Below are 16,522 nucleotides of genomic sequence, written 5' to 3'. Positions count from 1 at the left end.
TGACAAACTTAACTGCGTGCCAGCTGAAAGGCCGTGAAAACATATCGTCTCAGTCGCCTGCCGAGTTTGAGCAATAGGATCCTAGATGGACACAAAATAATCTTCTGCGTTTAAAACAGTTTCGGTGTTTGTTTTTTCTCTCGAGCTCTGCTCATGTGTTAGATGTAGACGGGGCTCAGCTGGGAAAAGGTGGATGTAATTAAGCAATATTTAAATCTAAATGTGATGACAGTTGTGTGGTTGTTTGTCAGCTACAACTGATCAAACCTTGATGAAGCAGATTAGCTGATATACAAACTGTACCCAGTGAACCTAATCCTTAACTTTGATTGTTGCTTATTTTGTCTTGAATTTTATTATGTTACTGAGAAACATTTAAGATTCCAAACCAAGTTTTCAGGGGCTTAAAACAAAAATGACACATCTTATTCAAAGCGGATGTACACTGAAGAAGACAGAATTTAAAGTCAACCTTTTTTTTTGTCACTGTTGAAAACATAAGCGCCGCTTAACAGCAGATCTGACAAAGACCTGTTCCTAAAATGTTGTGAAAATCATTTGCAAAGAAAAGCAACCATTGACTAAACAATCTCACAAGGTTAATTTAGTAGATGTTCCGGAGCTTTTTGATCTTATCTCACCATCTTCCTCAGAAGATGTAATTTGCCCACTTAATCATGGATTTGATTGAAAGCTCCAGAGCAGCTACTAAACGAACCTTTTGTGAGATTAGTTTGTCCTGTTTTCCAAGGTCAAGAATGAACTTCCAATATCAAAAGCAAACATGTATTTATGTCGACTTTACTCCGTCTTATTGGCTGAAATATACACAAAAAGAATAACTGACAATATTCATCCCAAGTTCTACCAACAAAAGCAAAGATACTAGCAAAGTGCAAAATCCACTCTTCATTTAAAATTTAAATTTAGGCTGTATAAAGTAAATCTACAGCAGTTTGAAATGTCCTGTCATCACGAGATGATGAAATACTGAGAGCAAATTATTATTATTTTTTTTTTTTGTCATAACTTAATCCACACACAACCTTCAACATTTTAAATCCTAAAAAGAGCCTGCTAACAACTACAGATCTGAGTACTGTTTAAATCATTCAGAAGACGTTTCTGTACCAAATGAAGTTGGTGCTACATTTAAACAGATGCAAAAAAGAAAAGAAAAAAAAAGAGCAGACATTCCATCATTAATAAATACATGCATCCATTATCTCGTCTTACATCAGCAAAATGAAAATAAGTCCTTTCCCTATTAAGACAGCTACTTCAAACAACTCATTATGTAGGCTTTTATGGGATAAGTAGCACTGCAATAATCTGAAGTAAAACAACACTGCAAGCTGTTAACCATGTTAATATAATAAGTAACCAAAAATGGAAACAGCTAATGGTGCAAAACAATCATATGAAAATGCAGTTCATCTGCATTTTTTTCATCTCTAACATATCTATTACAAAAGCATTTCAGAAGGACATAATGATGATAAAGATGATGTCAAAAAATAGCAATGTGTCACAAATGGTCCACTAGTCATTAACATACATATATATATATATATTGGCCCATTTATTGATAACCGGCTATAATCCTGGCTGTCAGTGTTCAATATATTTAATTATATTGATAACTAAACGATTTTAAATAAAACTGTCAGTTAACAAAGTGCACAAAAGACAAATAAAAAAAGGGAAATAAAAAGCCTGAGAAAAAAGAAAATTATAAATTAGCTTCCCATGCTATTATACAATCTTGTAATAGTTAGTGGGACAAAGTACAGTTCGTATGTGAAACATCAGAAATAGAAGTGTGTAGTTTGTTCTGGTCTAAAAAACAAAAAAAAAAGTTTAAATAACAGTAACACATTTGTAATTTCCTTGGATGTTTCCAGGAGAGAGGTACATAATTTGGTCCTAATTATATGTAATAATTATAGGGAAAATACCATGTTCAGTGAGTACATTTCCAGTCAATCAGTGATTAACAGCTTGTGTAACCCTAAAGAGCAAAAATGGGAATTCTGTTTGCAGATAAAAACACAAATTAGAAAAAAAGTTAAATTAATAATGGATGAATATTTGGTTTAATTCGAGCAGTTATTTCAAGGAAATTCCCACAGTATTTTCCCAGTTATCAGTACCAAATGACATAGTTCTAACCAGGAAACCTCGAAGGAAATAGCATGGAAATGACACAAAACTGTAAAATACAGCGTTAAACAAGTAACACACAAGCCTAAAAAAGGGGGTAACATTGACTTAAGCCTTTACAATAAAAAGAAAGAAAAAAAAAAACTGTCACTTGTGATTCTAAAACTGGCAGATCTATTTAATATAACTTATTTTTAAATAGTGACTTTTCAGCATTAGTTGCCCCAGGAATCTGTGGTCTCCACTAGAGCCATTATATCAATGGATATTAACTTATCACAGATGTATCAGTACCAGCGTACATCACTGCCAATAAGTAACTACAAACTTAAGTCCTGAAATGCAAAGATATGTTTTAGATCATTTAGAAAGTGTCTCAATTACATAATCTGTCCCACTGTGTGAACTTGAAAGATGATTTTCCAACTGTAAAATATCCCACTCAGTACACATACATCTTGATCAAAATTCTTTAATAACCAAATTTCAACAATTCTCATCAAAAATGTTTATTATTTGTGTCATTTAAAAAATAATATCGGCTGATATATTGTTATCAGATTTTGTTTCTCTTAAAATATCAATATTGGTATTAGCCTTGAAAACTTATTATTCATCAGGCTACAGTTTCCAACTATGTTGTGTCTTCTATTAATGCAGGCACATTGGCAAAACTGCTTTACAAAACACAATACAATAAGAACAGAAGCTATCATATTAGAAGGGCTGTTTGGGTAACTGTGCTAACACTTTAAATTTTGTCTTCAGATCACCACAGATTCAAAGGGCCTTTGTTTAGTCAGGGTCAGCTATTTAAAAGTTAGAAATAACCAGCACATGCTAATTTAATTCCCTTGGATAAGATTTTTGTTAAGAACCACCTCTGCAGGTATAAAAATTTATTCAATGCAACACCATGTTCACCCTCCAACATCAGTGCTAATTAACTGGGAGGTGTATATGTACCAAATTAAACTGGCTCGCAACTTAGAAAAACCTAAAACCTTGTAGAGCCACTAGGACTTTGTTCCACACAGAGGCACAACAGAAGAAATTGCAGGGGAGTGTTTGAAAACCGGTGAGGGATTTGCCTTGTTGGGATCTAATGAAACCAACAGAGTGAAGGGTGATTGATTCTGGTGGCTGAGGTTCACTGAGAGGCAATTTAGCGTTTAGGGTGGGCAGAAATCAGCAAAGTAAGGGTGCTGCAAGGCCTCCTCTGCAGAGATCCTCTGGACAGGATTACATTTCAACAGGTTCTAGGTGAGATCAAAGGAAATGTTTTTTTAATGAATGAGCAACGATATCAAATTTCTTGCAAGCAAAACTGCATATTAGCAGCAACTGTATGACATTCTAGCTGCTACTTGAACAATCATTAGTACCTGAAAACATCAAAATTTTTTGTAAGTACCTGAAGTAGATCCCGTCCTGTGCTACTTAGTTTGGGGACCACGTTCACCAGTGAGGTGGTGGCTGGATACATGGGATATGGCTACAAGTAGAGAAAGAGGCAGTAAAAAAATGTTTCGGTTAAAGAAATTCAGTAAAACATTATTTAAGCTGAGCTAATGAAATGAGTAACATCAATAATTTACCTTGTAATCAGGAAGTTTGGTCATCGTCTGCCACTGTTCTTCAGTTGGCGTACCCAACAATGTATATAGTGGTTAAAGAAACACTTTTTCCAACAAAGAGGTGTGTCCAACCTGTTAAGACTTAAGTGTTCATAAATCACTGATCACATAGTAAATCAATAGTTCTTTAGTTGCCTGAGCAAACCTCTAAGGTCCAATATACCAAACAGTACAAGCAGAAGCCTCACTCTGTCAAAACCTACAAATCAAGTCAAAAAAAAAAGATATCTGAAGATTCTTTTCAACTGGTCGTCCACATCGTTCCCGGGGAATAAAGGCCTTCCAGCATTGGCCAGCTCTGAATGGAACAAAATAAAATATGGTTTAAATTATGAAATGCTTTTGTTCATAAAATAACCAACTCATAACACACTTTTCTACATATTCACCAAACAAAAAAAAAACCTTAACACATAGAAACACAAAACAAATACATAAAATTGAATAATACATGGAATACACGGAAAAAAAATAACTAATTTCCATAGTGGTCCTGGCCTGTCTCATTATACAAATTGCAAATTTTTTTCTGAGAATAAATACATTCACTCATCTCTCTTCTTTAAGAACTGTAACAGATTCCAAAGATTTCATAAGATCTTTTCAGCTGTTCCAAATTTTAGCTCCGAAACACTGAAAGTAATTGGCCGCAGAAGTATGAGACCTTTGGATGTTGAACACCTGCGAAGAGTCCGGTGGCTTGTCAATTTGGCATTTACACACATAACTCGAAAGACACTGAAACCTCTTTGCGATGTTTAACCACTGTCCTTTATGAATAATGAATTGGTATTATTAGTTTCAGCTGAATGCTAGCTCCATAGGCAAGAGAACAAAACTAGAAAGACAAGAACAGATTAACATCTCTCCACAAACCTGCAAATATGCATCCAGCCGACCACATGTCAATTGAGGTAGAATAAAGTTTAGCACCAAACAGCACATCTGGAGGCCGGTACCACAAGGTCACCACCTATATGCAAATCACAAAGTGCAGTGTAATAATTAGACCAATTTCACAAATTATCTCAGCCAAACTACTGTTAATACAAGCGTTCAGGGTAATGACTGTTCTCTGAGGTGGGTACTATTTTATACTGACGCTGATTTCACAAAAAAAAATAACTAAATAAATAAATAAATGGATATGACAGCGCTGTCCCTAATACTAAATGGTGAACTTATATCTGCGTCTGCGTTCCATTACAAGTTCTTGACATTTTAGCAAACTGCTGCTTTGTCAGGTGTCAAGTATTTTACAGTTTTATTTCCTAGGATTTATGAAAATGTGTCTGGTGAAGTGCACTGACAGAGCAGAGAAAAAAAGAATAAAATAAAATATATAAAAAAAGGTATATTTCCCTAAGAGAGTGTGTGGGAAGTTGGGAGTGCTTATGTTTCAGACTGGAGAGATCATTCCAGTCCACATGTTAATTATGCGACCACCTGCTGAACCACTACTAACTTTTCATAAGTCATTATTTTTAGAGAGAAAAATGAAGTTACATTAGTGGAATAGCATAGACGTACTGCGAACTTCTAAGTAACTTGAAAACACCACATTGTTATATACACAAAAACAGAAGACAAAAAAATCTGTAAGTGCTTTTTTAAAAGGGTTCTAGCTCCTAAAAGTCTCCTCCAAACTGATGGTGTTATATTGCCTTTGTGTAATACACATGCTAGAGTACGTGGAAGATTTTTCATTCATCTGGGTTAATTGTGTTGAGGTGTTGTCTTTCAAAATAATAGTGGGGAATCCCTGTATATGCACTTTTCATGCATAAAACTGCATGAAAAAATGCACATGAATAATACCATTTTTACTACTTCACCTCAAACCTTGGGTTCTTATAAAAATTGTCACCTGAGAAACACTGATGAACTCCACTCTGAAGCACTTTGTTAGATTTTTAAGGATTTAGCACAGATATGATGAGCAGTAATGCCGATAAAGTAAACAAAATACTTACACTTTCATTATTAAAACTTCAATCACTGTATTTAATTGACGCTGCTTGTACTACATTCAGAATCCAGTATATCCATGTAGTATAGAGTCGTTCATTTCCTGTCACTGAAACAGAGTCTCAGGGTAATAGATTCTCTGAAATAAAATGACCTTCCCTCAAATTCTCAATGCTTCAAACTCTTTTCCCCTCTAGGTTGATGTTTATTACATTGTCAGATCAGTAGTGTCACCCTGGGTCAACTGCTCCCCCATGAGATCGGCTCGCCGGGCCCTTAGGTCAGCCGACTGAAAACCACTGAACCTATCTGAAACTTGCCTGTCATTTCTGTGATAGCATCAACACCACCAAAAAAAAAAAAAAAAAAAAAAAAAAAAAATCAATCACCACTTAAACTACATGCTGCTATGCGTTTCACTCTATTCCATCATTAAGTTAATGGCTCAACCTCAGGACCTCAGAGAATTAAATTGAGGCTTCAACTGTGCAGACAAATAAGACAAGTGCATTTTAATAGCCTAAAAAAAACATTTGGGATTGTTAAAGAGAACCCACATTTTTATTAATGCTGTTGCAGTTTGCTATTTAGATGCTACAACTGTGCCATATTTTCATATTTCTATTTATACTAAGATTTTGTACTGAGAGAGATTTTTAAGTCATGTCATTCAGCCCTAAGACAAAGCCTGAAAGTTTCATTTCATTGAAATACTGTTGGTTTTCAAAAACCAACAGTATTTCAATAAAACTTTTTAACACCAGATTTGGGACTGTTTATCTCAGCTACATGCGCTTACAACAACTTCTTAAATGCCTCCATTAGTTAGCACCAGATTAAAAATCCCTCTGTAACAGTCAAAATGTGCAGATGATTTGGTTCATCTTTAAAGCAGTCAGTAATTAGCACCTGCTGTGTTAATGATGTACAACCTACCTCTGCTGAGTAACACCTCACAGGAATGCCAAAGGCTCGAGCCAACCCAAAGTCAGCCAGCTTCAGCTCCCCATTCTGCAGACAGATACACAAGTTACTAAATCTTTCCAGATGATATCAACACACACTACTAAAATACAGCCTATGTAGTGTATTACATCATACTCTGCAATACCTTTCACAAAAAACATTCGCAATGATCCAAGTTTCTCACTTGTTTGCGATGACACAGAGAAAGCCATCCAAACAGAAGTCACTTTGCTTTTCTTCACCATTATGGAAATAGTATTCTGACTGAGCCAAATGATTTGCTCACAAGCTAACAAATTTTAACTAACCTTCAAGTCAAAGTCCAAATGCACCTAAACACTCACTCTGTTGATGAGGAGATTCTGTGGCTTCAGATCTCTATGAAGAACGTTTCGACTGTGACAGAAAGCAAGGCCTTTCAACAGCTGGTACATGAATGACTGCAGAGGAAAACCAAGGATAGAAACAAAACAATATTTGAGTTATTAATTCCACTACTACTATACAATACTGATGACAATCAGAGGTCAAAGATGATACTAAATCTAAATGTACAGTACAGTATGCATTTAAGCAGGCATACTGCCTTTGGTTCGCGCCTCTTTGTGAATTATCCTGGATGATCTCTCACCTTCACAGTTTCAGGGTCGAGATCCCCATTGCAGCTGTCAAAATACTTCTTCAAATCCTGCAATTGATTAGAGACACGCATTAGTCTCAGAAGAGACTACTGACACTGTAAGTTTCAGATGACTCCATCTCACCTGATCACAATATTCAAAAACCAAGGTTAACTTCTTGTCACTGTGCAAAACATCATGTAGCCTGAAGGAGACAGAACAGCTATAAGTTCGTGTTCATTGACATCTGGGTTAAAAGCAAACAGTGAAACATTGCCCATATGAAGGCACATAACATAAAAACAAGATAAATACAGTTTGAGTGGAACACGGACCTGACAATGTTTTTATGCTTTAGTTCCTTCAGAAGACAGATTTCTCTCAGAGCAGAGCTGGGCACCCCCTGAAACAATTCAGAACCACTGTGTTTAGCACTAGCCTACTAACAACCTGCTAGCATGTATATATACTCAAATTGAGATTATCTTAGTATGAAAACACACCTCGTCGTCGTCGTCCAGTCTCACCCTTTTCAAAGCCACAATTTCGTGCGTTTCTCTGTTTTTAGCCTTGAAAACTGTCCCGTACGTGCCTACAGAGTAGAAAAAGTTGAGTTAAATCACAGTCAGCGTATTGATGAATGGCAAAGCAATAAGTCCTAACATTAGCTCGCTAAACTACCTAGCTAGCCATAATATCGTAAAAGCTTGCAGGCAGAAATCTTCGGGCAGATATTGTCACAAACATACCGGTGTAAGTAAAAACTACCGCAGTGTATATGGTTAACTAGGGAATTAATTGACGCAGACATAAAGCTTTCAATCTAGCTAACGTTAGCTAGCCCTGCAACTACATGAATGCTATGTTAGCAAACCTGGCTAGCTAAACTTAACTTTACAAAATAGCGTGTGACACTTACCCTCTCCGATTTTTTCAAGCTTTTCATATTTCTGCATGTTTAACCAGTGAACCCAGCCTTGATCCAGCTACCAAACCAACGACTGTCTATAGCCCCAGGCTGGGGTTAATGCTGTTGCGATAGCTAGCGTTAGCTTGAAGCTATCTGCACTTGCTATTCCTGCTCGGTCTGCAGCTGCAGCCAGACTTGTTGTTGTGGGTCATCTAGAGGCCAAAAGATGAACTGCAACACCGTTGAAACCCCAAAACGATGACTGCTTAACATTGCTGGATGCACATCATACATCATATCAAGAGAGGCAATTTGCTGTTCTGTGGAGACATGTTATGAGCAACTGTGGTCACAAAAGGATAGCAAAATTATTGTTTACAGAAGATGAACTATGACCAGATTCTCAGACTCTGCGGGTTGACCCACAGACTGCAGTCAAAGATAACAGCTGTAAGGGATGTGGATACATACTGAAATAGTACCCTCTTAAATGTGTTTCCATTACTCAAATTGATCATTTGTAATCTAATCTCAAACTGCAAATGGATTCTACTGCTGTCAGGCAATATCTTGATATTTTAAGTATATTTGCCTGATCAGCAATGAATACACTTTTATAGGGATGTAAGTCTTAACTATTTACTTACACCATTTGTCAAATGAGCTCATAATACTATGGAGGAAAGGTGATGGCTAATATTCACCTTTGTGCAATACTTAAGTGGCAGCACACATACTGTACAGACATCCAAAGGATGGATAAAATAGTAATACCGCATAAAAAAGGAGCATTAAAGTCATACTAAATCCTGTGGGCAAGCATTCAGCCTTTGGAGGGTAGAATAATGGCTGTAAAAAGTTTGTAGTTTCCAGTAACTCTGCTGCAATGGATTTGAGTTACTCAAGAGATGTAACATATTGACGGTAAGATCATATATACTCAGGTTTCTGCCATCTGTAAAGACAGTTTAATAGTTATCATCTGTATAAGGGACTTAATATTGGTGCCAAAACAGTAGTTCCTCAACAGGTAACAGATCTAAACAGAATGGATGATGGTGGAGAGCAACTGAAGCTGACACTGTCTACAAAGCATATACTTCTCATTATATAGGTTCAGTGATTTGTCTTTTCAACCCTACACTTGTGAAAAAAAACATGCAAACTGTGCATTGTGATCCCCAAAAAGGAAAACATACAAACACACTCTCATCAAAACAAATTTTAATTCTTTATTCTATCACATTATAATTTATCATTCTATACAGGATAAGAGAAAACAGAAATTAAGTTCTCATTTGAGGTAAAGACTGTACAATCGTGTAGTTTGTTAATCATCACAGGCTGATCCAGTTGGTCCACTTATACAGTACATTTACATACAGAACTTTGAGAGTTTGTCATAAAAGTAGACATGGAGCTGGTAAATTTGCAATACATTATCTATCATTCATCATGTACATGCAAGCCTCCACTATTAATTTAAAAATAAACCCTATTATTTATTATAGATTTAGAGTAAGCGCATTTTGCATTGTTCATTTCTGTCCCTCAGTTCTTTGCCTGCGGATCAGATCAGAATAAAGTCCTCCTTTGCTCAGCAGTTCCAAATGAGTCCCAGCCTTAAAAGAAAAGAGAGGAAGCTATTAGATACAATTAAAACCTACATTACACAGTACATTAAGAAGCATCCAATATATCCACATGAACTGCTGACAATTGAATGAAGGCAATTCTCCTCAGTGCTTCTTTGAATGTACAAGGATGTCTAATAAATTAGCCAAGACATTTAAAAGGAGGTACCAACACCTCTATTTCTCTGAGTACTCTGGTACCTCACCTCCACAATGCGGCCATTACTCATGACACAGATGAGGTCAGCCCCTTGAATGGTGCTCAGCCGGTGGGCAATGATGAGCACAGTGCGACCCCTTGTGGCCCTGTCCAGAGCTTCCTGCACCACTCGTTCTGATTCTGCGTCCAGGGCGCTGGTGGCTTCATCCAACACCAGGATGCTGGGGTTCTTGATCAGGGCGCGGGCGATGGCAATGCGCTGTTTCTGCCCACCTGATAATGTCACACCTCGCTCACCTGGTTTTAAAAATGTAAAGCTTAGTATTGACACGTCCCGAAATTTCTTAACAGTACGAAAAGCTTAAATGAGAGCACTTACCAACCACAGTGTTATAGCCGTCTGGGAAACCTGTAATGAAGCGGTGAGCATTGGCTTGCTTGGCTGCATTAATGACCTCAGCATCTGTGGCCTCAGGCTTCCCAAAGCGGATGTTCTCCATGACGGATGATCCGAATAAAACTGGCTCCTACACAGAGTATTGAGAGATACGGTGAGAAGTGGACAGCTAAAAATGTGACAAATTAATTTTTCTATAAAACTGACTTATTATTCACATCCCTGTTTTAAAAATGAAGTACTACTAATGATAAGCAAACTTTACCTGATTGATAAATCCAATAACTTGTCCCCTGAGCCAGGATGGGTCAAGTGTACGGATGTCAAGTCCATCCAGCATGATTACACCACTGGTCGGGTCATAGAAACGCTCTAGCAAGGACGCCACTGTGGACTTTCCTAAAATGATTTGGATTAATCATTTGTAGGCTCATTATCATATATGTTTACATATCACACAATTACAATTAGAATTAAAATCTAAGAAATTACCTCCTCCAGATTCTCCAACAATGGCAACAGTTTTAGACGGAGGCAGCGTCAAGCTGAACTTGTTTAAAATCTGATGGCCAGGTCTTGTCGGATAACTAAAAATTCACAAAAAGAAATGAATAGATAGTATCAGTGGATGTTTATGTTCAGTTCCTGCAATCTACTTTTGTTTTGAATTAAGATAAGATTCCAACCTGAATGAAATGTTCATAAAGTCCACTCTTCCTGTCAGAGAATGGTACGGGATGCGTCCTCCCCCAGAGAGTGGGATGGTTGGCTCCAAAGCAAGGTATTCAAATACCCGGGCCCCAGAGCTTATTCCTCTCACCACCTGTAGAAAAATGTTAGAGTTGGTCAATGTTGGTCCATAGATATTTCAGATTTCGACAAATGCTCCCATGATATAATTCTTCATTTTAAATGTGTGTCACTCAGATAACACAAGCTCTAGATATGTGTAGAATTTTTACTCACCTGTCCAAAAAGGATAGAGATACTGGCCAATGACCTGAGCATAAAGACAATACACAAGTTATAAACTAACATCCGCCATGTTTGAACTAATACATTTAATATTAAATGGTAATATACAGCACTCATTGTGGAGCAAGTTGTGTCTTTTACCTCTGAACAGTCTGGGAAGCAACCAGGAAAGACATGAGGTCTCCAGGGGACAATTCGTTGCTAGAAATTAAAGTCCCTCCAGCAAAAATAGTTCCCAGAACAATGCCTGTATCAACGGTACACATTCCAAAAATATTACCATTACAGAAACTCTGAGATACAATACCAAACTGCTCAACATTGTGTTAATCTGTTGACATTAGTAACACACACTCACAATTCAGGGCGATGTTTGACAGTCCTTGGAAAACGGCTATTCCAGCACCAAGATTTTCATTCATTTCACACGATTTGTCAACTTCATGTGAATATAACCTGGGGGAAAAGATTATGTAAATTAAAACATTTTACCCTACAAATCTGAGCCACAGTATACTGTAGCTCTAAAAGTACTATAGCTGTGACTATATCAGAATATACGCTCACTTACTGGAGCTCCCGCTCCTCCATGGCAAAAGCTTTCACTGTTCGCACATTGCCAAGCGCCTCATCTGCCACTCCTGTTGCTTTTGCCACCTTAAATTTAACACAATGTAAAGACAGTCAGACATAAAGGCTTCATAATATGGATGGATGTGTTTAAGATACATGTGTATGTTGTAAATACAGATAGTGAAATAGAATAGATAAAGTTTTTTTTTGTTTAATAGCATAGTAGTGATTACTTATTTTGAGTGTCAGCGACATATCTCGCAGTGCAGGTGTTGCCACAGACATATCTTTCTGTTTGCATGTCAGCCCACAGAATGATGAAAATCAAGGAAGGAGTCAAGAGGATGTGAAGAAACTTTTCATCTGAACATTTGTGGGTAGTAGCGAGAACAGATCTATACTGTGTTAAGAGACGAGAAGGTACAGTGCATCTGCCACATTCATGACAAGGTCTGTTCTGCTTGCCCATATCTACGACTTTTTGAATTGTGGCTATTCTGACATTGCAGCACCTCGTCACAACATGGTAATCAAAGTCAATCTGTGTACAAGACACTGCAGTCCTAATCTAACACTATATTTGACCTTACCTGTTCTTGAGCCAGACGAGATAGTTTACGGAGGAATGAGCCGATGAGAGCACCAGCTCCCACTAGACAGGGAAGGACAACTACTGTCAAACCTGTGAGTTTAGGGGAGATGATGTAGAGAGAGACAAAACATCCAACTGTCTGTGTAAGACTACGCAGGCCCTGCAAATATGCAAAAAGAGCAAAAAAATTGGAATTTGAACGTTAAAACTTGCACATAGTTTGCATATTACTGATTATTTTAGAACACAAATTCACACTTTATACCTGAGAGATAACCAACTTAAAGGATGACTTGAACTCCTGAATGTCTGCAGTCAAACGATTCACCAGCTGCCCAGTTTTATTGGCATCAAAGAACGCCACATCTTGCCTGAGACAAAAAAAAAAATAACAATGGCAGTGTTAACAATGGTTATCCTTTCTGTACTGCAGATATGGTCCATCTATAAAGTCAACAGTAGATAACCCGTGCAACCGTGACCGCATGTGTCTAATCACTGCTTTTGTGATGTGTACCTCAGTAAGGATGCAAAAAGGGTCTTTCTCATGTCTGCTGCCACTCTCTCTCCCACCTTTGAAAGCAGGATAATGTAGCCAGACGTCAGCAGGCCCTGAACAAAAGAAGTGATTAATGACCAATGGAACAGGCCATTTTCCAGAAAACAGCTGTGACATTTATAATTTTTTATATGCTTTTTTTTTTTTATATGAAAGCAAACTGAACAGAGCATGCAGATGTGTAAAGCAAACAAGCACCTTAACTAACTAGATAAATATTGAACTTTCTGAAACAATCAGATCCGCGAGCCGCATGTGAATAGACGGATTTATTGAAACAAAAGGAAGACTTTATAATATACTGTAATACAACAACACACAAACTACACTATAGTATAACAAGCTTCATGGAGGTGGTACTTATTCAGAGCCATTGTATTGGAACGCATTATATTGTCCTGGTGTTGCTTTTATTGCATCCACCCCCTACATTTCTTCTCAGTTAATTTACAGAGAAATAAATGTCCAGTTTATTTCATCCACTACAATATATTGCAATTACATATTGTAAACGCTACATTTACCCCAGGTCTCCTTGTTGAAATACAACACCTCACCAGGAAATCATAGTTATATATAGAGGTATATCTCCACTTGACAGCAAAAAAAAAAAAAAAAAAAAAAAACCAATGGTAGAAATGTATAATAATACTACACATGCTCACACATGCTCAGAGCTTCATCATTATTATTGATAAAGACCCTGCTTAGCTCATCATAGACTGATTCTACTCAACTCTTGTTGAAGTACTGCCTCATTAAGTTGTGCAACTACTTTGAAAAATGACACCTTTCTTGAGTACTTACTTGGATACCATACAGTCCGAGCAGTTTCAAGGCAGGACCTCTTATCTCATGGGCATAATTGCCAGTGTGTTCTCTCAGATAACGTGCCACAATATTCACCAGATCCCCAAGTATCAGGGGGATTTGAATATTCAAGATAGCTGCACCAAAAGCAAGCTGAAAAAAAAAAAAAATTATTATGTTTATTTGATTAGCATAAATGACATGTCACTACCTTAAGCATGTGTCACATCATATTTTATAACGCTGGCATTACATTTGAGTGAACTAATTCAGACTTACCACAACAGCCCCGATGAGAGCAAAGAGCTGAGGTTTGACAAATTCCCACAGGATGTGCCATTTGAACTCAGGCACAGGGCTTTTAGCTACAACTTCCACTGGGGTGTTATTATTCAAATCTGCCTCGCAGTAAGCTACATGGCAAAACAGTCGTGCAGAGACAGTGAGTACCGCTGGTCCCAGGATGAACTTAAGAGCCACTCCTGGGGGTTTGGATGTTCGGGTGGCAGACTGGCGGACAGCTCTCTGAGTAAGGCTCCAAATACGACTGACAGCATTTCCAGGCTGTTGTGAGGAGCTGTATCCATTAGATCCTGGAGATATATACCACCTGGATATGATGAAGAATATTAACACAATTAGACATTCAATAATCTAAATCATTAAAGTTTTGCAAAGCCAATTTAACAAAAGCAATATCTCTAAGAACTCTACATGCATTATGGTCTGTCAGTTTTTTGGCTTAAAATGTTTAGTCTGATCTGAGTCTGAGCAATTATCATTATCACCAATTATCTTCTGAATTAATTTATATTAATTGTTATCTAATGTTGGAGTTGCTCTAGAAAGTGTGGCCCTGATCGAAAACCAGATTTTTGAGGCTGATATGAATGTGTACATTTTAGAGTTGACAAAATCTGATAATTATATTTCAGCCTAAAGCATTTTCTTTTTAAATAAGCACATAACATAAACTAGAGTGGCAGTCATAGAGCGCAGACCTCTGCCAAGGCCAATGTCAAACAACATACACCAGACTTCAGAGAAAGAAAATAGTAAATGATCCATATCTGCACCATAATTTAATGGGATCTTCCCTTGTCCATTGTTTGATGAAAATCAGTGCATTTTGCATAATCCTGCTGACAAATAAACCCACACAGATGAAAACATAACCTCCTTGGCAGAGGAGACAAACCATCTTGACACACATCAAGATACATTCTGTGCTGGACGTTTTTAGAATTGAAAACTTAGCTAGTTAGTACACTCTTTACCCACTTACATATTGGCTGATCCAGATATATCTATAATAAGCCCATACATCGACCTGGCCGATTTATTTATCACCAGGCGGAACGATAACAGCCAACAAATAAATCTTTCACTATACATGTGAATACTGTGAGTATAAACCTCAATCTGCTTCCAAAACCTAAAGCTATTAAATTTACAGTAATGTAACTGTAGAAAGCAGCACATGAAAGCCGGAGCACCCAAATGTTGAAACTGCTGATTTCTGTAACAGGACTTTAGCGTGAAAATGGTTACTGATTACGTTTCGATGGACTCGTCGATTGATTTGCTTACTGTTTTAGCTCTAGTAGAACTCAAACACACAAGTACATGCCATTGCACCTACCTATTTATATCTGAATACAAAACAACTATGTCGAGATGTACTGTATAGAAACTAAAAGTAGGCCAGACTCCAGACTTGTCAGTATTGATTAATTAACTTATATATCGGATACAGATCAGCTGTCATTAGCTAAAATAGCAACAGGTTAGATTACCCTACCGTGACAGTTTCCATATGTCTGCTGTTTTATTACATCGCGTGTACAACGACAATGACCGTACTGGAGCAGCAACGCTTGCTTTACCACAGAGTATCTGAAACATGATGTATGCTTATTTCGCTGACCCCAAGCTCATTAGGTCAATATAATCGTTAAGCGTTACAGTAATCCAGAGGCAACCCGTAGGCTGCCATGTTGGTACTGGCCCAGAATGCATTTCTGTACCTATACAGGACCTAATATTTACTGTGGGTATTTGTTTGAGATAACAGAGTGCTACTTTTTTTCACAACAGGCAGTATGCTGAAGAATTTGAAGCGATTTATACACCACTGTTAAACAGAGACGCGACAAAATCGGACTTTCTTCGGAAAAACTCAAGAAAACTACAACCCTTTACCGGAAATGACGACGGGTATGTCGCATTTAGTCAGATAGTGTAAATCGTAATTATGAGGATCCTAGTGGGAAAACTGTCAACGACAATCTCCAAATTGTGAATCTGAGTCGGATATATTGAGAATGTTTTACACTAACTATATCGCACACTTAGTGGAAGGACCTTTGAACACTTTAAAAAACTTCTCAAACGGCAGAAGACAGAATCAAATTCACTGTTAACTCAATCGATTCAGCTGACTGCATAGACCAACACAAATACGTACCACAACAAAAGTCGCACATTTTGGCTATTTATCTGATGTGAATACAAGGTTAACGTTGCCACCTTGTGTCAACACATCCAATATATCCATG

The 16,522-nt window shown here is 37.4% G+C and overlaps 2 protein-coding genes across 2 annotated transcripts; both read right to left on the bottom strand.

Annotated features, from left to right (window-relative positions):
• Positions 1 to 772: 772 nt before the first annotated feature.
• On the bottom strand, positions 773 to 8,469 carry cdk5 (cyclin dependent kinase 5). The gene is made up of 12 exons (XM_056390558.1): positions 8,274 to 8,469; positions 7,858 to 7,946; positions 7,690 to 7,757; positions 7,499 to 7,559; positions 7,366 to 7,422; positions 7,079 to 7,174; positions 6,705 to 6,779; positions 4,677 to 4,773; positions 4,029 to 4,098; positions 3,762 to 3,822; positions 3,578 to 3,658; positions 773 to 3,422 (listed from the first exon to the last, which is right to left on the bottom strand). Exons 1-12 carry the CDS (start codon positions 8,308 to 8,310, stop codon positions 3,336 to 3,338), a joined length of 879 nt encoding a protein of 292 aa, XP_056246533.1. The 5' UTR covers positions 8,311 to 8,469; the 3' UTR covers positions 773 to 3,335.
• Positions 8,470 to 9,471: 1,002 nt separating this feature from the next.
• abcb8 (ATP-binding cassette, sub-family B (MDR/TAP), member 8) lies at positions 9,472 to 15,976 on the bottom strand. The gene is made up of 16 exons (XM_056390309.1): positions 15,766 to 15,976; positions 14,244 to 14,574; positions 13,962 to 14,117; positions 13,113 to 13,207; positions 12,861 to 12,966; positions 12,594 to 12,755; positions 12,002 to 12,087; positions 11,789 to 11,886; positions 11,572 to 11,677; positions 11,422 to 11,455; positions 11,142 to 11,278; positions 10,948 to 11,042; positions 10,721 to 10,854; positions 10,438 to 10,585; positions 10,105 to 10,355; positions 9,472 to 9,886 (listed from the first exon to the last, which is right to left on the bottom strand). The coding sequence occupies exons 1-16, from the start codon at positions 15,867 to 15,869 to the stop codon at positions 9,803 to 9,805; spliced, it is 2,127 nt and encodes a 708-aa protein (XP_056246284.1). The 5' UTR covers positions 15,870 to 15,976; the 3' UTR covers positions 9,472 to 9,802.
• Between the last annotated feature and the right edge of the window lie 546 nt (positions 15,977 to 16,522).

Source organism: Seriola aureovittata, chromosome 12 (assembly GCF_021018895.1).
Source record: "Seriola aureovittata isolate HTS-2021-v1 ecotype China chromosome 12, ASM2101889v1, whole genome shotgun sequence".
Classification (NCBI taxonomy): Eukaryota; Metazoa; Chordata; class Actinopteri; order Carangiformes; family Carangidae; genus Seriola; species Seriola aureovittata.
The sequence above is the reverse complement of the archived record's forward strand: the minus strand, read 5'-3'. Positions and strand labels throughout refer to the sequence as shown.